Source organism: Gouania willdenowi, chromosome 7 (assembly GCF_900634775.1).
Source record: "Gouania willdenowi chromosome 7, fGouWil2.1, whole genome shotgun sequence".
Classification (NCBI taxonomy): Eukaryota; Metazoa; Chordata; class Actinopteri; order Blenniiformes; family Gobiesocidae; genus Gouania; species Gouania willdenowi.
In genome coordinates this window covers 20,705,353-20,726,803 of record NC_041050.1, presented here as the reverse complement: position 1 = coordinate 20,726,803, position 21,451 = coordinate 20,705,353, and the positions used below count along the sequence as shown (strand labels likewise).

Genomic DNA, 21,451 nt, shown 5'->3' with positions numbered 1-21,451 from the left:
AGAGAAAGGAGAACTGCACGAGAGCTTCACCAGCTCAAAGGTGCAGAGGGCCTTGGGATTTGAAGATTTGGTCTTCAACCAAATAAACAAGGATGTGAAAGAGAAGAAAGAATCACTGCAGGTCATGAGAAGAAATTACGGCAGTTTAACTTGTGAGAGACAAGAAGAAATGGGCAAAAAAAATCCAGATGTGAAAGCAGCTGAGCTGATATGCCGTAAGAGGTGTTTTTAAAGTGTGAACCTAGAGGAGGAGTGGTGGAGTGGGTGGGGTGTTGGTGTCTCTGTCCCAGCAGCAGGGTTGAATAGAGCCAGGAAAAGGGGAAGGGCCTCATCTCGTCCTCTGCAGCTGGCAAAAACAACTCCACAGGATCCTTGGATTTGGAGCCTGCTCTGCACAGAGGGCAAGAAGAAAAAAACAAGAAGAGAAAGAGGTGCTGGAGAAGTGAGGGGGGAAGCGGAGGAGGGGGAGGACGTCCCTAATGTCAGGACACTGCCACTTATGGGTTGCATCCTGAGTTCGGATTGGTGTGAGGAGGGAGAGGAAGGAGAGGTGCAAGCGGTGCCTGTGGTTAGAAGCTTATCTCAGAAGAGAGGCAGTCTGGAGAGGAGTGCAAGTGGCAAGATGAGGATTAAAAAGGTCAGTGAACTTGTATACATGAGTAATATCATGCTCATGCTAATTGATGTGGCAGGTTAGCAGCAGGTCCTTTGTACAGAGGATGTAAATCTTATCTTTTTAGTGAAGCCTTAATATTTATCCTGCCCATTCTGCATCATCAGTGATACAAACAGCAGGTTAGTTCGATTCATATCTGTATATAAGCATATCTACAGAGCCAGAATCCCATTTAATATGACGCAATCAAAGCTTTCAACCAAACACTCAACATCCAGTCCCTCATGTTTTCCCAGAACATACACCCACATTCAAATCCCACACTGTGTGCAGTCAGTGGTTTAGTATCACATGCTGAAAAGCGTAAGACTTTTCTGGGTTACATCACCAAGGAATGACTGACCCTGCCCCAAGGTTGTGGGAACCAGAAGTTAGATTCCAATCAACTTGGAGAGGATGTTGCCCTGTCTATTTATGGGCTCTTCAGGACATTTAGTCTTGATGTTTTTTAAGACCTAGTTTGTGTATGGGAGTAGTGGGAGGTGCTGAAGATTAGATGGGAAACCTGCTTACAAAAATCATAGTATGAGTAAGATGTCAGTGTTTTCACACGCTGGCAAAGAACCATCTACACGTTGTCCGAGGCCTAACTGGATGATGCTTTACGATTGTAGAATCTGAATTGTTACCTTAGAAATAATAAAACAACCTGCGTGTTTTTTGTCCCACTTTAAACCTCCTTGTTAATGCAAACAAAGCTGCAAATGCATTCAGTCAATAGGCTGTGTAATGTAAAGCGTTGTAGAGGCTGGAGTGTTGATATAACACTGACTCAAATATCTTAAACTACAACCCATTCTCACTCTTACAGTTTTTCTCGATTATTTACACGCATTTTCTGAAAGCATGCCTCATACTCTCAAAACTCTACACACAAATCCAAAATAAAGTACTCAATAGGCAAAACCCCTCAATTCTCCTGCAAAATTAAACTTTACATTCAAAATAATGTCATTTATTCTCAAAATGGTATTTTGTTTTCAAATGACACACACAAATCATATGAATAGACATTTATAAGAACCAGTTGAACACTGATGTGCTCAATGTAAAACACTATGATGAATGGAAAACACTTATTCTCCATTCATCATCGTGGCTTAGGCCTTTTTTTGTTCAGTGTTACACTTACTACAGACAGTACATACAGACAATAAGTGTGTTGTAAAATATTTGAGAGTAATCCCAGTCATCAAAAAACCTGGTCTCAACCCCGACATCATGAGTAACTTCTGACCCATCTCCAATCTCCCCTTCCGGTCAAAAATTCTGGAAGGCGTTGTTGCCTCACAAATCACATCCCATCTGAACAATAATCATCTTTTTGAACAATGTCACTCTGGATTCTGCACCAAACACAGACTGAAACAGCCCTCCTTAAAGTCACCACCGACCTCCTCATCTCATTTGACTCCGGCCTACTCTCAATTATTGTTCTTCTTGATCTCACTGCTGCTTTTGACACCATCAAGAACTCCATCCTACTTTCTCGCTTAAAATCCTTCCTCAATAGTACTGGCGATGCCCTCACCTGGTTACATTCCTACCTCACTAACAGAAAACAATTTATCTTCATTAACAACTGCTCTTCCTCCACTGCCCTCGCAGTCCCAAGGAGTCCCCCAAGGCTCTGTGCTTGGTCCTCTCCTCTTCACTATCTACCTCCTCCCCCTCGGTCAAATCATTCGTCGTCATGGTCTCCGTTTTCACTGTTACGCCGACAACGTCCAATTATACATTTCCACCAAGTCAGTCACCCATGAAACCCACTCCACACTCTCAAACTGTCTTTCTCATATCAAAACATGGCTCCAAAGGGGGTCTCGGGCGGGGGGCTCTCTGGGCCCTTCCCTCGGGGGGTTGGGTGCTTGGGTGTGGGTGGGTGGGGGGGGCTGGATGCTGGCGGGGGGCCTTGGGGTTGGGGGTTGGGGTCGGTGGGGGGATGCGCTGGGTGCCCGGCTGCTTGGGGCTTCCTCGGATGTGTGTATGGGGGGCGGTGGCTGCCTCTCGGCCTGGGATCTTGGGGGCATCTGGGGGGTTGCCTGGGGCTCCCTGGCCTCCGCTCTTTCTGCTGGCCTGGCTGCATCTGCAGGCCCAGGGCAGTTCCTGGGCTTGCAGTAGCGGTTTTTCTTTCTTTTTTTTTTTTTTTGCACATACACTGGTCTACGATGCACTGGCACGCCTTGGGATGTGGGATAAAACTCATACTCGGCTTAACCTTAGACACGTTAATCCCAAATACCTGCTTTAGGTACTACCATTCACTCATTCCCCCTGTTCACAGCCACCACCATTATAGCTAAGCTTCACACTTGTCACCATACTGGCTGGATTACTCAACATAATAAGCACAATATATTCTACAACCTCACATCTCACCCTCACTGCAAAACAGTCTATTCTTCCCCACCTTTTCTATTTCCTGCCTTGAGTCTCTTCTCCCTGCTCCCTTTCCCCTCCCCTTCCCCCTCCCCCTCCACTTAGGTGTAACACTGCTCTCCCTTTTTATATCCTCCCTATAATAAAAGATTTCTTACCCTTCCTTAGGGAGGGCTGGTGATGGTCACAATTAAGCAATAAAATAAATCAATGTATTTTATTGCAATAACAAAATATGCATCGCTGTCTCATAATGATTGCACTTCCTGTGGTGTTGACCTTTGACAGCATGTGCAGACAAGTTAAAAAAATAAATAAATAAAAAAATAAAAAAACATGGCTCCAAGAAAACTTCCTGATCTTAAACAGTAGAAAATCAGACATAATGTCCCACCTCTCAGTGCCGTAACCTTGGTATAATTTTTTATAATAACCTTTCCTTCGACCACCACATCAAACAAATCATGAAAACTGCTTTTTCCACCTCAAAAACATCTCTCGTCTCCACCCTTCACTTTCCTTCCCCGCCGCTGAAACTCTAATTCATGCCTTTATCACATTCCGCCTTGACTACCGCAATAGCATCCTCTTTGGTACAACCTCCACAATCCTAAATAAACTCCAATACATCCAAAACGCAGCTGCCCGCCTCCTCACCCACACCCGCACCCGTGACCACATCACCCCTGTCCTCCAAAACCTCCACTGGCTCCCAGTTCCTCAGCGCATCTCCTCCTTCTCACCTATAAAGCCCCTAATAATCAGGCCCCCTCCTACCTCACAGATCTGCTCCACCCCTACACTCCATACCGCAGCCTCCGCTCCTCAGATGCAAACCAAGCACAGAACCTGGGGGGACAGAGTTTTCTCTGTAGCTGCCCCACCCTATGTAATTCCCTACCAAGCCACATCTGCAACTGCACCGACCTCCCATCCTTCAAATCACTTCTCAAAACTCACCTGTTTCACTCAGCTTTTAATGTTTAAACCACCCACTCACTCACTTCTTTTCTCTATGTCATATTATCACTATTATAAATGAAATGTATTATTATTATTATTATTATTATTATTATTATTATTATTATTATTATTATTATTATTATTATTATTATTATTATTATTAATTAAATAATTAATGAATTGTTTTTATACTGAGAACACACAAATACACAATCAAATGTATTTTATTTTTCCCACAAAAACAATTTACACTGTACATCCCAACCAACACAAACTTGCACATACAAAACCAAATTATTTACTGTACGGTTATAGTAAAAAATAAAATAAAAGATTAAAAAAAACAATTCTGAATCCTCTCTTCTATTTTGATCTGGCCACAGCACCTCATCCACTTCGCAAGCCATGTTGGCTCTGCGTCTGCCTCTGTTTCCATTGTTGGCATCCATTGCTCCAAAACAGAAGAGCTCAGCTGTTGCCCTTTTATGCTAAAGCTGTGATTGCTAATTGTAAAACTGTGTGACAGGTAGTGTTGTAGTAGTCGAGACCGGTCTTTTAAAGGTCTCGGTCTCGTCTCGGACTCTGAAGCATTTTGACTCGGTTTTGTCTCGGACTCGGGCTGCCCGGACTCGGGATTTTCCGTCAAGACCGTTCGAGACCTGCACTAATTCCTGCTATTTTTAAACTTTTTTATAATGTGATAATAACACGGAGAAGAACGGGATAAAACAATCCTTTATTCATTCTTTAATCCACCCCGTATAATGACCGCAACCTTCCTTAATGTGACTGAGTGACGCGTATGACACACTCGTGTGTGTGTGTGTGTGTGTGTGTGTGTGTGTGTGTGTGTGTCCGGCTCCGGTTTCAGTTTGCATTTTACCCCTCTTTCCCGCCATCTTCCCGTATTAGTATTTTCCTGTAAATATCCCTTATTTTAATGTAATAAATAAAAGATGCCTCACTAAACTGAACGCCGTCACTAGCCTCGTGAGAACTGCCACCTGAAATGGCCTGGCTTGGTGGCAGTTCTCGCGATATTAGTGCTGACAGCGACAACAAACCCGGAAACAACTCAGAAGAGAGATGATGAATGAAGACGTTCCGGTGAAAAAAACAAAACAACTGGTATAAATTTGTTGTGAAATGTGACAGAGAGTTTATCTTCCGAAACAGCAGCAGGATGGGACACAGTTACACGTTCTGTTAGATTAATAACTGAGATTTTAACGTCGACCACGGCGGAAGGAACGACGTAAGTCACCATGAAAAACCAGCCAATCACAAGCACCACAAATATACACTGCTTTAAAAAGTGTTGAAGGATGTAAAGTCTGTAATAAATGTGTTTAATAAGTCATTAGTGAATACCAGAGAACCACATGAGTGAGCATGAGAAATTATAACAAAATATATAATGAAAATAAAATGTTAATGTCTAACTTAAAGACAAACAATGTGAAATTAATAATAAATATGCAATGTGTTGATTTGTATATAAACTGTAAGTATATTAAATAAACACATGTGCTTCATATACACATTTATGTTTTTATTTAGGCTGTTTTATAATTTAGGAATTAGGGCTGGGCGATATATCAAGATTCAAGATGTATCAAGTTTTCTATTTTGACGATATAGAAAACTATATTATCTCATATAAATATATAAAATAGCTTATTATGTATCAAAATACTAGTTGTAGGAGTCGCTGCTTTTACTTCTCAGAACAATATGTAAAGCTCAGTTAGATGATTAATGAATGTCACATATTGATCAGCTGTTTGCTAATAAATGTTCCTGTGTGGCATTTAGCATCAGCAAATTTAACCCAGAATTGTCTTTTTTGTCAGACTTTATTTGATAATATGATCTAGATTTATATCGTATATCACCATTTTGAGAAAATATATTGAGATATGAGTTTTGGTCCATATTGCCCAGCCCTAGTAGGAATGTTCACAGTATTTAAATGTTAATGAAGGTCAGCCTACCAGATTATAATCACATACAGTAATTGTATTTAGTAAGTGGTTGACAAGTGGGTATTTTAGATTTATTGTACACTTGTCTTAAAATAAAAGGGATACTGCTTGGTTGAGCGGGTGGGACGGCTCTTAGTGGGCGCCAGAAAATTTCCCTAGTTTTCAAATTCAAAACTTGACAGGTATGTACCAAGGTCCGTCTGTGTTTAATAAGTCTGTGTGTCCATGTGAAAGTCTGCATGTTTATGCCTCCGTCCATCCACTCTGTTCATTATATCCATGTCTTTTAAGGCTTTTATCAAATAGTGTCGGCTGTAGTCCGGGCCGCCGCCATCTTGGATTATGTCGTCACCAGCGCGTCAGCACCGCAAGTCGCACAAGCGCAGAATGACTCAAATAACTGTAAAGAGGTCTCATATTCGTCGATTTTCTTTTTAAAGTGGTGTTTTTTCGTGGCTTTAGACTCCATTTACATTTATGTATATAATATCTTCCCTACAATATAAACAGGTTCATAATATAACTATTTTTATAGTTTCTGTTTCCACTGTATCCATAATAATAATAATCTTTCTCAACAAGAACTGTTGATTGATTTGTCCAGGGTTTGAGTTTGTTTTATTTAGTTTCACATCAACCTGTAGCTCTTTGTTTTTTAGACTGATGCCAACTTGTTTGTCGTTTTTTTTTCAGAAAGTTTCACTTTTACAGTTACAGTTGGAAACCTTTGTTAATTGAATATCCTAGTTACATTACAGCAACCAAATTAAACTATATCAACTAAGTGAATTAATAAAAATGGCCTGTGTAAAAGCTTTTTCAAACGAAAAAATTATCTTGTGAAATCTGTGACATGTTGACCTGCACAACTCAAAGAATCAGAATCAAGAATCATTGTTTCTTGGCAGAAATGCTTTTAAACACTTGCTGTACATTCAGCTGACATAAAAATTTTGTTTTCAAATATGTAGAATAATTGTGAATTTATCAGTAGCAGTAGTAGTTTTAATATTTTAGTAAATTTTTTGCAGGCACCTTTTTTATCTGTCAAATGTATTTAAAAGAAACTGAAATTAAAGAGAGAATTATATTTAACTGTCGAACCTTGTCATAATTTATTTATTTATATATTTTTTTAAATTGGAAAAAGAAATGTTTGTGGTCTTGGTCTTAGCTTGGTCTCGGCTCCCGGAAGTCTTGATCTTGTCTTGGTCTCGGTGCATTCTGGTCTCGGGCAAGTCTTGGTCTCGGATAGTGTGGTCTTGAACACAACACTAGTGACAGGTGTTTGCCCATGTGATGAGTCAGTGTGCATAGTAGGACAATTAACTTTAGAATTTTGAATGACAGTGTGTTCCTTGTGAAAAAGTATATTTTCTTCATGAAAATTGTGTTAAATGCAGAGAACTGTGTGTAGTGTTTTGAAAAAAGTGTGTTTTAGAACTGCAAATTAAGTGTGTATTCATCTGGTAGCTTAAGTAGAGTTGTCAGTTATGGTCAAATGAATATGTGTTTGAAGGTTGGATGTACAAAGAGGTGTACATACTGTGTAGTGTTACAAAGGGGTATATTTGCGGGTGCAAAGTAAAATAGCGTGTGCGAGTCCCCTGGTTTAATTCTATGGGACATGCACATAATGAATTGATAAATGAAGTTTGTACCATGCGGCGGTTTAGGTAGGATCTGATAAAAGACATCAAATCATACAAATAAATATATATATTTAGCATTTAACATTTCTTAGTGCAGGGGTGATTATTGTGTGTGTGTGTGTGTGTGTGTGTGTGTGTGTGTGTGTGTGTGTGTGTGTGTGTGTGTGTGTGTGTGTGTGTGTGTGTGTGTGTGTGTGTGTGTGTGTGTGTGTGTGCGTGCGTGCGTGTGTGTGTCACGCTACATGTTCGTGGGCTCCTCCGTGGGTGCAGTCTCACACACGCACGCGGATCAGCCGCACATGTGCACCCACTCGTCACATCAGGTTGAAATGCGTGACTTGACAGCTTTGCTAGTATATCAGTGAAAGTGTGCGGATGCTCAGATGCCCCTCCCCCCTCTCCTCCATCCGGTGTTTACATTATAGCTCTTACTGCCCATTACTGCTAGCATCTTTTTTTTTTTCTTTTTTTTTTTTTGAACACTTTATTTAAAGATTTTTCAGTTTTATACAAACAAACATTTCAAGAATCAGGGCTTGTTCAAACTTATTTTACAGAGATTTACACCACAATGCCAACCAGCGGCACATGAGCCCTCAGCTTGCGAAAAGATATCCATAAAAATAGATTACACACACACAAAAACAAAAACAAAAGAAAAATAAAAAAAAAAAAACGAAAAAAAAACATACAAGTCAATACAATACGCTGCACAACCCAACTCCTCAATGATTGAATTTTGCTTTACACATCCCACTCAAGTAAAAGGCAAACCTTCAACATAAGCAATGAAGGGCGACCATGTCCTATGATATTTATTTATTGACCCACGAAAGCTGTACCTTAGATATTCCATTTGCAGACACATCATCAACTCTCGTACCCACTGAATAAAGGAAGGAGGTTGTACGTCCTTCCACTTTGTTAAAATGAGTCTGCGGGCCAAAAGTGATGAAAAGGCAATGGCACTGGTCTGGTACGTAGTCAATCCATGTCCACTTAGGACAACACCAAACACTGCGGTAATCGGATTGGGATCAATCTTTCTGCCACACACATGTGAGAAAGCATCAAATATAGAACCCCAAAACCGACCCAATGCCACACAGGACCAAAACATATGGCTCATGGTGGCGGGCGACTGTCTGCATCTTGGGCACGCATCATCAGCGGTACCGTATATTCTAGCAAGCCTGGCCTTAGTGAAATAAGAATGGTGAAGAACCTTAAACTGTATCAAACAGTGTCGTATGCAGATGGACGTTGAATGTATAAGCCCGATACTTAAATCCCAGGTATCATCGGATATTTTCATGTTTAGGTCCTGTTCCCAAGAAATCTTCACCTCAGCCAAAGAAGTAGGGTCTATGTGATGCAAAGCATTGTATATTTTGGAAATCTGTCCTCTGGAAATAGATTGTAGCTGCAAGCAGTCTTCAAGGGGGCAAGCATGTGATTTGTTTGGATACGTGGAGAAATGCTTTGATGCAAAGCTACGGGCCTGTAAATATCTGAAAAAGTGAGATCTGGGAATATCAAAATTTTTTGCTAAGTCTTCAAATGACATAAATGAGCCATTAATAAACAGGTCCCTGAAAAACACAATTCCTTTTGTTTGCCAAATTTTGAAACCCGACTCATTTAAGGCTGGTAAAAAAGAAGGGTTAGAAGTAATAGGAGCATAAATAAGGATCTGTTTGAAGGAAAAGTGACGACGACATTGAAACCAGATACTGAGAGAGTTTTTAACCAATGGATTCGTGAATTTTATTTTCCCCTCTAATGGCAATGAGGAACACATTAGAGCTATGGGTGTGGTTGGAGGACTAGAACCCAGTTCCATAACAGACCAAAGTGGGCCGCCGCCCTCTTTAAATGTGCGGAGCCAGGTGGAAAGTTTTACAATATTAGCTGACCAGTAGTAATACATGAAATTTGGTAGGGCAAGGCCACCTTCAGCTCTAGAGCACTGTAATCTAGATTTCTGAATCCTTGGGCATTTCTGGTTCCATATAAATGAAGTCACAGTACTATCAATTATTTTAAAGAACATTTTGGGAAGAAATAAAGGCAGCATCTGAAAAAGATACATGAATTTGGGCAAAACGACCAGCTTAACAGTATTAATACGCCCGGCAAGAGAGATGGGTAAAGCCGACCAGCGCAACAGATCCGCTTTGGTTCTATCAAGAAGCGGAGTGAAGTTATATTTAAAAAGACTGTTATAGGAATTGGAAATTTGAACCCCCAGATATGTAAATGATTTTTCCTCAATTTTGAATGGAATATTTATATAATCCAGGTCTTTAGCTAGCTGGTTTATGGGAAAGAGTATACTTTTTCCCCAGATTCAACTTGTACCCTGACAAGCGGCCATACGAGGCAAGCAGTTCCAACATTCTCGGGATAGACTCCGCCGGGTCCGTTATGTACAAAAGCAAGTCGTCCGCATAAAGAGATAATTTGTGAATAGCTCCTCCTCGACTAATCCGCCTAACACCTTCATCCGAATGCAGTGCCACAGCCAAAGGCTTGATTGCAATATCAAAAAGCAAGGGCCTCAAGGGGCAGCCCTGGCGGGTACCTCTATATAGTGGGAAATAGTCTGAAACAATATTGTTAGTCCGAACTGAGGAGAGTGGCACTGAATATAAAATCTTAATTCAGAATATGAATTTTGGCCCGAAACCAAACTTGCTCAAGACCGATAACAAATATGGCCACTCCACACAGTCAAAAGCCTTTTCGGCATCGAGAGAGACTATCACTTCAGGCTGATCTGTGGAGTGGTCAGAATACAAAACGTTGAATAAGCGTCGAGTGTTAAAATAGGACTGTCGATTTGCAACAAAGCCAGTTTGATCTTCGTGAATGATTGTGGGAGCGATACCTTCAAGGCGGAGTGCAAAAATTTTTGCAAGAATTTTATAGTCCACATTTAGTAGACTGGCCGATAAGATTCACATTTTTGAGGGTCTTTATCTTTTTTTAGTAACACAGAGATTGTGGCTTGGGACAAGGTTTGTGGCAACTTATTATTTGTATGTATTTCTAAAAACATATCACAAAGTAGGGGTGCCAACTTATTTGCAAATGCCTTGAAAAAATCACACAAAAACCCATCTGGACCTGGCGCTTTGCCGCTCTGCAGAGACCCAATCGCCTTTAAAATTTCAGCTATGCATATAGGTCCCTCAAGTGACTCCTGCTGATTTGTCGCAATTGTAGGAATATCTAATCTACCTAGAAATAAATCTAAATCATTTGTAGTACATGCAGTCTGACTGGTGTAGAGCTTTTGGTAAAATGTCTTAAAAACTGTATTAATCTCTTTAGGGTCAGTTGTTGTTCGACTAGAGTCTACTCTGATTTCAGGTATTGAGTTACTTGAGACCGACTGACGCAGCTGATGCGAGAGAAGTCTATTGGCTCTTTCTCCATGTTCATATAGCTTTTGTCTTGTTCTGAGCAAAAGTTTCTCTGTCTGTTTAATTGAAAGGGTTTCAAATTCAGATTGCAGCAATAGTTTTTGTTTGTACAGATCCGGAGATGGATTACTAGCATATTGTGAGTCCAGGTTTGCTATAAGCTCAGTCAGTTCCCTAAGTCGATTAAAACGTTTCTTATTTTTCTGGGCTGCAAAGGAGATAATTTGGCCGCGCAGGTATGCCTTAAGAGATTCCCATAATATGGATTTTGAGATGTCTGGAGTATCATTAAGGTCAAGAAAAAAATCAATTTGATACGTTTAGTATTTACAAAATTCTTCATCAGACAATAAAGTTGAATCAAATCTCCAGACCCGCTGCATGGCACAAGAATTCGGAAATGAAATATCTAGTTGAACCGGTGCATGATCAGAAATAACAATGGTATTGCTGTGTTGTGCACCCATCCACTCACAAAAAGTTATATTCCTCTGTCTGAAGAACCAGATAGTTTGTGATATAGTCGACTATTGGTGGTCAACAATTCCCGGGAACTATTTGAAACTTCCGGGCACTCTTTCCTTGTCGCAACTCTCTCACTAAATGGCTTTGTGTGCTTTCAGCATGTACATCCAAGGTGCACATTAGGTTATATAGCACGTGGTGAAAATGTCAGCGTTTATAATGCCGTGTTGACTGAGAAATGTGCATGTTTTGCTTTGAGCACAGCTGCTGCGCACAGTCATGGAGACGGAGGAGGAAGTGGACTTTGTGACTCGTGTTTTAAAGGAAGTTTGGGGTCACAGGAATAATTTTATATAACCATGAAATATTAACTTAAATAACTTTTAACAGTACAAAAACATTTTCATTGTTGACCTTATTTTTTACAAACTGCAACACAGTGACGTCATGAACCGGTGAACCGGAACCAGAAGTACCACGCTCAATACCGAGAGGGAGCAGTAATCTTAAAATTAAAATGAATGTTTTGCAACACCAAATTTCTCCAAAATAACGAATACACATACTTGGGGTATGTGGAAGCCGTTGACAATGGTCGAACAGACACCGCATCGGGAAGAAATTTGCTCCACACGCACACACCACATACACGCACACAGAACTTCCTTGATTTATTAGAGAGACGTGGTCATTGTGTCTCAAGTACCAGTAATTGAGTGTAGACAATTGAGAAAAACTGTAATATAATAGCTACACTTGTCCATTGCACAATGCATAGCCATTTCACGCAAACTCCTTTTGAAAGTGTAAAATGACTATGCATCTTCTGCCCAGTCTATTCAATAGGTTTAGTGGTTAAGTGTGCGGGAGTAGGGGGTACATGGCTTCGGGTTAAATGTCTGAAGGGGTACGGGACTCGGAAAAGTTTGAGAACCACTGTTCTAGACCTTGCACAGCTGATGACAAGGATTCATATTAAGCTGATTATAACTCAGTGGCACCGATTTGTTATATTACCTGGATAAGAAACAAGACAAAAAATCATAGGCTGATCTCAAGCAATATGACTTAAAGGAACTAATAGACCACTCTGAGACAAAGGCATGCTCGAGACCAATATGATCAAGACAAGACCAAGACTTTTGGGAGCAGAGGCCGATTCAAGACCAAGATCGAGACAAGATGAAAATCACTTAAAAACAGTTAAAGGACATTCTCTCTCCATTTTTGTTTTTAATACATTTGATAGACAAAAACAAATAATTTGCAACTCTTTCTAAGCACAAGATGTGTTCATGTGGGACACACAGCAACAAGGAGCTGCATAGTGCAAGCACATGCAGAGCCAGATAAGGATACACATACGATCTGGATGTACACACACAAAACTTGATTAACCCCTTGATTAGACCAGAATCAGCTCTATAGAAGCACCGAGCCACAACCATTACAGCAGTTGAGTCAAGTCGACATTTGAGCTTTTAGGTGCGGGGCCAAAAGTGCTAGTTTGTCACGCAAGAAGCTCGTGAACCGTCACAAACTTCCATTCTCAGCAAAACTTTTAATACGTGTTTAGTCATTTAAACAAATATTGTTTAAGCTCTTCTCCAATAAAGTTACAACCATTAACCTTAACACTGATGCTGGGGAGCTGAGAGTTTTGTAAACAGGCTAAACAGTTGTAGAACAAGTAAAAAACTGATAGGCTGCAATGTTTAAACACCACCTGTAGAGTGGAGCTAATCACTTAAAGGCACACAGTGTAAATTTTGGTTACTAGACGCGCTAGACCTGTAACTTTCACGTCAAGCGCCCCTAGTGGCCAAAAGCGCTCAGCACTGTCGCAAAAATCAGTCAATCAGTCGGGCCAGCCTCCCTTGTTTTTTGATTGTGTATGCAGACAGTAGTTGACCTGTAACTTCGGGATAAGGTTGGCTCTAAGGGCTGGGGTGTGAAGCAGGGCTGGGATCACGCTGCGGCTACAGTCTATGGGCTGGAGGAGCAGCTGCCACCGCTGCCCTCCTTTACCCGCAGCCGGGTAAAGGAGGATGTCATTCTTTTCTCATTGACCACAGAGTTCACTGAGCCTGCTATACTTGCTTCTTTACTGACTAGGACTTGAGAGATAAAGATAATAATGATAGCTTAAGTTCACTGCAGGTGAAGATAATCTGCTCATTATAGCTGCTGTTGTGGTTGTTTGCACCGTGGAGCAAGGCGTCTGTGAGTCCGAATGATAGTGTGTTTAAATTTGCATCCTTGCGTCCATTTATTTTTCTGTAATCACTCTGTTCTGGAATGATGCCATCAGCATAATTTAAATTAGGTTCATTTAAATTAAGTTGATCAAAACTTCAGTAAACCATTGATCCCTGAGGGGAAACTGGGTGACATTAATGTTGCTTTCATACATTTTTATATGACATAAATTAAAAAGGAGTTGTCAAAATAATCCATGTCCGTACATCTTATATCTACCTTTTAATTGTGTCTTACTTTATTTTTGACATATATTGTTGTTTGATTATGGATTTTGTATTTATTATTGTTCATTTTGTTTCCTCACAGGAATTAAAAACTAATATTTTCTGAAAATTCTTTTTTTTTTTTTTTTTTTTTTTAAACAAAATTTTTAAAAAATTATGTAGAAAACATAGAATTTGAAAAAAAATAAAACAAATTTTATAGGGCCCTACTTATGCAGTCATAAAATTACATTTGTGCTTATTCTATTCTAGTCACAATAACATATTTTTAAAAAATTGTACAGAACAGATTCAATCAAAATAGAAAACAGTCTAAAAAAATGAGCAATATCTCTTTCACAGCTTGATGAAAACAAGACCTCTGAATTATTATTTTGCACCTAGAAATGACCATAGTACAAATTAAGAGACCACTATGGGTTATTGTACCTGCTAAGAATGATAGAGAACTGTCAAATACTACAACCTTCTGTGTTGAATGTAGGCAAATTACATTCCCATGTATAGCTGTGGAGGTGATTGCATGCTGAATTATTATGGCTTGGGAACAATGACATGTCTCAAGGTATGAGCAGGATTCAAATAATGGTAGTGTTTCTTTTAGTGGTTACAAACGTGAAAGCTAAATAAAGGCAACCAGAGAAGGCACAAACCATTTCCACCCTTAGTATGAAGCCATCCAATCCCAACACAGCCACAAAAAGAAAACACCTCCCTGCAAAGTATACACCAAGTAAGTCTGTCTCTAAATACGCAAATGTATAAATGGAATTCTTTAGTGGAGCGTTTAGAGTGTAAGGCACTGAGCAGCTTTGGTTAAACTGAGAAGGTTCTACTGAACTCATGACCACAATAAACAATACGAGCACATGTGGACATTTGTGTTCTCTGTATTATTTTCTCTTCCAACTACTTTCTTGCTCAACAGCTGGACCTGATCAGGTTTTGGCTTAATGCTGTCTTCCACATTATGCAGTTGAGCTGCACAACCCCCCTCCGGCCTCCTCCTTCATCTGATTTCCTTTTCGGCCTGAGATTTCAGTCTGTCTACCTTATTTTGATTCAATTCCAAACATGATACAACTCCTCTCACTTTCTCAAGCCCCTTGACCAGTGTTAAAACACACAGGACAAACACACATCTGGTGTTGACAGAAACCATTTAGTGGGCATTTAGTTTAACTCATTACTAACATGTTTAGTGAAAGGGACAAGATTTCAACCTTTTTTTTCATATTCTCCCTCTCTGTCCCAGCAAAACTCTTCCCCACTCCCCTTCCTCCAACTCACAGCCCCCCTTCTACTCTCAAGCTTCCTGCTTCTCATAGTCTCTGGCAGTCTGTCTTTTAACCCCACTTTATCATTCTAAACTTCTAAATTCATCACTAATTCTTCCTCTTTGAATTACAATTCTTAACTGATGAAAATGGATCGAACTTTTAACTTCCACAAGAAACCATCCTAGTTACATAACCCTCCACTTTTTTCTCATCCTCAGCCGGAAATTCCTGGAGTATGTGCAAGGAATGAAAGAATGGACCCCATTAGTTCATGACATCTTGAACCCAGAAGGGGGAGGGGATTACAGGATAAGTGCCCTGGTGAACCTGAGTCACATTTGACAAATATTGTTGGGTGTATTTTTGTCCCAGGGCTTGAGTCTGATATCAGTATATGGAAGTGAGTTAATCGAGAGTAAGTAAAGCTAGAGATTACCACATTTTTAGGCACATGTATGTGCATTTATGAATTTGATTAAGTACCTTTTGCCAATCACTTATGACTCGTTTTACCTCTCGTGAACGTGACAAACCTGAAGGCCATTGTTACACATACTGTAATGTATTGCCTGTTCTAAATATCTATCCTACATACACGTGGTGAAAAGAGAAATCTTGTTTCTGCAGTCCATGACTCAGGAAAAGCAACATGCTAACCTTTTTGTTGTAGTTTTTCCCTTTTTCCACTAGAGGTTGCTGACAACATGATGCCACTGAGTGAAGGTATGCTATTTACCTTACTTGGATTAGATAAGTTGTAAGCAACCTCTACCATCAAAGGAGCCACTTAAACCATGCCCACCAAGCAAACAGCAGACTGAGAGACACAGATAAATCACTAGTAATAAATTATGAAATGTACAGGGAAAACATGCACACAAATTCATATAGGTGTGTGTGTTTGTGTGTCACAGGAAAAGACTGAGTTCTTTTAAGGATCTTTTACATTAAAGGGATGGGAACCACCATGCAAAGTGGTTCCCAGACATTTTTTTTTTGCTGTGAAACACAATGGCCCTCATTTATCAACCTTGCGTTAAAACGGGTGCAAACTTGAGTGCAGATTTGGTCCGACGACAGGACTCATGTGTGCTTAATAAAAGATTTGTATGTGACCAATCCCAGTGTTCAAATGATCAGGTATTGATAAATCTGGCAAAAATGAATAAATGTTGCCTGCATTGTCTATGTTTATTAGGCTTTCAGCCAATTTCACCTAAAATTCATCACATTACTGATTAATTAATGCAGCACATTTGTAGAAGTTTAAGGTATACTTTACATTTAAAAGCATGAATGAGGTTCTGTTTCCTCCATACAGCCCCCAGTGAAGGCTGTGCTGGCACATCAATAGACGCTCCGCTTACCAGTGCGATGTTGTGGATAAACTGATCAGGCTAAAAATAACGTCACACACTTTCTCTGGGGTACAGCAGCATTCCCCCGGTCTAAGACAGAGCGGAAGCAGCGTTGCACACCCGTGTACGTATTGCGCACTGGGGGAACTATACCCTCCTGCTTGGACAATAGCAGAGTTTGCCAGTGGGGTTATAGGGTGTGCCGTGGAAAGAAGATAAAAAAAGCTGATGGTACTACTGATAAAATTTTTTTTTAGATTTTGTTTTATTTAACGTATTTTAATTTGAATCAAATAATCCATTTTGATCTTTTTGGAATGTGTCTGGGACTCAGTCAGATTTTGCTGTGCTGCACCGCAAATCCACACACTCAGATTTTCATACGCAAAGTCAGACCTGATCCGAGATCTGATCATAGCGCACACTCTCGTCAAAATTGATAAATGCAGAAGCTTGTGTGAATATGATCCACATGTGAACGTATGAATGGTTGAAAAATGAGGGCCCATGGGTCGGCTAAGGTGTTTTGATTAAACTGGTAAGATTTCTTACCGATGACTGCTATGCACCACTGCTAACCCTCAGGACAGTGTTCTATTTCTGAGCCCAGTGTGACAGAGGTGTCTGGTGATGGGGATTTTCCAATAAACATTGGTTTCAGAAGCTTGCATGACCCAGTCCCCTGCAGCTCTATTAGATTGGGGAGAGGCAGATATGCTGTTTAGTAACCGGTGTTGTGACAAAATCTGTGACACAAAAAAATCTGTGACACAAAAAAATCTGTGACCATCCGGAGCCCTCCGCAACACAGACTTCTATTCTTCTGTTTTTGACAGACGCCGGAGCACAACGCATAAATTCAGCAAAGATAAGCTTGTGTGGGACAGGAAGTAGTGCACAGACACAGAATAAAACATTTGGTTTATTTTTTAGAATAAAATGCTCCGTGTTCAAGGCAGATCGTATTTCCATTCATTTTCTGACCAGCTTGCTGCTGCCTATATCCAGCGTTCTTCACTCACCCACTTTTTTTTCTGCTGAATACATATGTATTTGGGTATTAAGTAGTGCTGTTGATTAATCCTAGTCCAACATTTTGGTAAAAGAATTTTAATTTTTTACGTATTTAGTTGTAAAATGTCAGTTACTGGCCTCTATGATTTGAACGTCAGCTATTACAATTGAATTTTGCTATTGGCTGACACGGATTCTTTGGATAGGACTGCATCACCAACTTTCACTGTTGGCCCCTCCCCTCCAATAAAAGCTGAGAGGAGGGTTTCCTCCAATTACAGCCCTCAGTGAGCATTGATTGACAGCCTCAATGAGGAAGTCTAACGCTCTGTGTGAAACAGCCCGCCAGCTGTGATGTTTTTGACTCTGTGCTTCTATAAAGAACAGAATCTGCTCTAACCAGAGCATTCATCAAGCTACGTGTGTATATACAGATGCATAGTGTGTGTATCCCCGTCTGTCTCTGCGTGTGCGCGAACGTGCATTTACTTCTCATTGCTGTGTGTGTCTTTATGTGTGTGTGTGTGTGAGGCCGCAGTGTTCTGATCGCATGGTGGGAGTAGAGCAGGGACTGTTTATGAATAATATAACGTCTGTGAGGCTGTGTATTTATGTTTGTGGGATGTGTATTGTGTTAGTAGTTGAGCAGGCAGCGGTGTGTCACTTCCAGCACTGACCGGCTGCCTGAGTGGGTGTCTCTTACTTGGAGTCAGGAGTAACGCCCATAATCAAGGGATTTGTTAAAATACCCCCTAGTGGCAGGTCAGCAGAAAGCAGGGGTTTAGTTACATTTTAAGTGTGTATTTAACCTTAATTTCATTGTTTATGTTTTACAATGACAATAAAAAAGATTCTATTCTAGGATGGAGATGTTTTGATGGTTTCCTTATGAAAGAGCTCGTAGCAATCACTTCTCAGGAAGATTGACAGTTGGAAGTCGAAACATGTCAGTAGATCAAATTGATCATGAATTATCATGTGTATATCTTCAATTGTGCTTGTGGATTGAGCAAAGTGCGTTTGTAGATCGGCCAGCGGGTTAATGTATTTTTAAGACAAACGTAACGCAGCTTCGCTCAAATCCACACACACGGATCTGTCGATCCACGTGGCTAGAGCATCACCATCCCCTAGGGGGCAGTAATGAAGCATTTATTGACACAAAAACAGATGCTACAAGAATGTCTAATAACGTTATTGGTAGGGATGTAACGATTAATCGTAAGGCAGTTAAAAATCGATTCATAGGTATAACGATTCACATCGATGCTGTGAAAATTGAATCGCAGTACTTTTTTTAACCAGCAGAGGGCGCTACCCAGAAGTGTTGGCGGCTACTCTTAAACATATTCATAAATGATTCCTTACCCCTTTAGCACCGAAAGAATATCTGTAATATTACGTGAATATCTGTAAAAGTCACGTTTTTCTATTAGCTCTGTCTGCAAGCATAGCATCTCTTCTTCACTGCAAAATATCTGCATGCCAACCGACCACTGGATTACCAGCGCCCTCTGCTGGTTCAAACAAATATCTGACCTAAATACAGTAAAATGACTGTTTTTTTTTTTTTTAAGTCCAATTGTTAAGGCACAAAATACATTTTCAGTTGCACTTTTAAAAAGAAAAAGAACTATTGTGCAGTTTTGTATTGTTTACTATAGAACCAGAATTTAAATAATAAGCTTCTTCTTCATTTGTATTCCTTTATTTATTTCATTCAAGATTTATTTTTAGTTAAATTGCATTGTTTTGAATAGTTTATCAAGGGATTCTTTTGACAATGAAAAATAGTATAGTATTTTCCCAAAAAAAATAAAGGAATATTTTTCAGTCATTTATATACAGTCCCATTTTGTAAAATAAATCGTGAGAGAATCGTATCGTGAATTGAATCGTATCGGGAGTTGAGTGAATCATTACATCCCTAGTTATTGGTATTGGTAATCCCTGCAGCCTTCCCTTGTCTCCTGCTGATCATAGTATAACACTTATTTTGACAAAAAATACTTTTTAATTATTGTGCATGGATTTTTATTTGTCATAAAATTGAATAATATCACTCTAATGTACTGTATAGTAAAGACATAACTCTATCCAACCATCAAAGGGGTTCTGTTGATCACACGACAGCATTTGATTTGTCAAAAAAATACTTTTTCATAATTTTAATGAGTTTTGATTAAAAAATGAAAAAAAAAAAAAAATAAATAAACATCTCTTTAATCAATGTAAACATTCTAGTTTCAATAATCAATTAACACCAAAACAGTTTATTGGTATGGTGTCTGACTCTGTGTGGTGAGGATTATAAGTTTAATTACTATACACTAATATTTATTTGGCCAAACTGGTGCACTGGGGACCATTTGCATCCTGTGTTATATAAAATATAGCATCACATACATCAAGAGAAGTGTCATGAAAAACATTTTACTAATAAAAATCCATTAAAATTATGATGAAATATTTTTTGTTAAACCAAGTCACAAGGCTGCTTGTGATTGTGACGTTATTAGATATTCTTGTGTCATTAATTAATCCTAAGCAGATACCTCATTACTGCCTCCTAGTGGATGGTGCTGCTCGATAGCTGTGCGTGTGGATTTGAGCGAAGCTGCGTTACGTTTGTCTCACAAATACATTCACACGCGGGCCGATCCACTAACGCACTTTGCTCGATCCACAAGCACAATTGATGATTTACACATGGATGTATTTGTGGATTTGAAAAACACGTGAAAATTGTGAATCTATATTTTTTGAGACAAATCTCTCCCCAGAAACAGAAGGCCTTACAGATTACAAATGACTAAAAATATGTGGGCTGTAACAAATTTTAAAAATATGAACCATTAAAAAACATAGTCATCATTTTAAGATGAAATATTAGTAGTTAATAAAAATTATGCAATTTGTGTTTTTAAATAATCAAAAAAAAAAAAGCTATAGCCTGAATTAAAATGTAAAATGGTTTAATTTTCTAGACAAATACTTGAGCAAAATGCAAAAACACTTTACAAGAACAGTCTTAGAAGAAAATCAGTTCTTCTAGATCAGTGCATTCTCTTACTTTTGAATGCAAGTAGCCCCTTTGTCTGACTAGACTGTGAAAAAACCACTATACAGCATAATGATGTAATGAAGGAGTGATTACATACATTAAAAAAATCTCATTTTGTAAGTAAGTGAAATAAAACAGCATTTAGTGCCTCTGAAATAGATTGATTTCTATAGTTTCTATCATTTGTGGCCTTCTCCTGCCTGATACCTTTGGATCTTCAGTTCATGTTCTAATCGAGATCATTTCTATCATCATTGTGTGTCATTTTGAGTTGTTCTTTTTATTATTAAGTATATTTTTCTCTTATTTGTGTGTAATTTTGTGTATTTTTCTGTTGCTGGTAATATTTAGTATAACTATCATTTTTAACTAAAAATAAACATTATAAAACTCTATATTTTTAATGCTTTCATTTGTCTATTTTCCTCTCTCTCTCTCTCTCTGTACCCCCTGTAGTGCCATTGAGTACCCCTAGGGGTACATGTCCCCCTGTTTGAGAACCAAAGCACTGACTGTAACTGAGTCGTGTGGCCTGTTAAATGTTTACGCCCCTCCCATCCCCTCTTGTGGGACGGACAGGGCAGGGAGGGGCTGTTTGCCCGGAGCCAGTCCGGTGTGGACCGCGAAGAGGCTCAACGGGAGAATGGACAAGGTATGAGCGGAGAAAGCGAAAAGTGATGAGAAACTTCCTCTCGTGTTTT

The 21,451-nt window shown here is 39.5% G+C and overlaps 1 protein-coding gene across 1 annotated transcript in view; it reads left to right on the top strand.

The window, feature by feature from the left end:
• The first annotated feature begins 339 nt into the window (after nucleotides 1–339).
• The window catches only part of LOC114467085 (tensin-2-like), an 81,796-nt gene continuing 60,684 nt past the window's right edge, over nucleotides 340–21,451 (top strand). Inside the window, 1 exon segment of the mRNA XM_028453119.1 lies at nucleotides 340–637. Coding sequence (XP_028308920.1) covers nucleotides 500–637 — 138 coding nt within the window. The 5' untranslated portion in view covers nucleotides 340–499.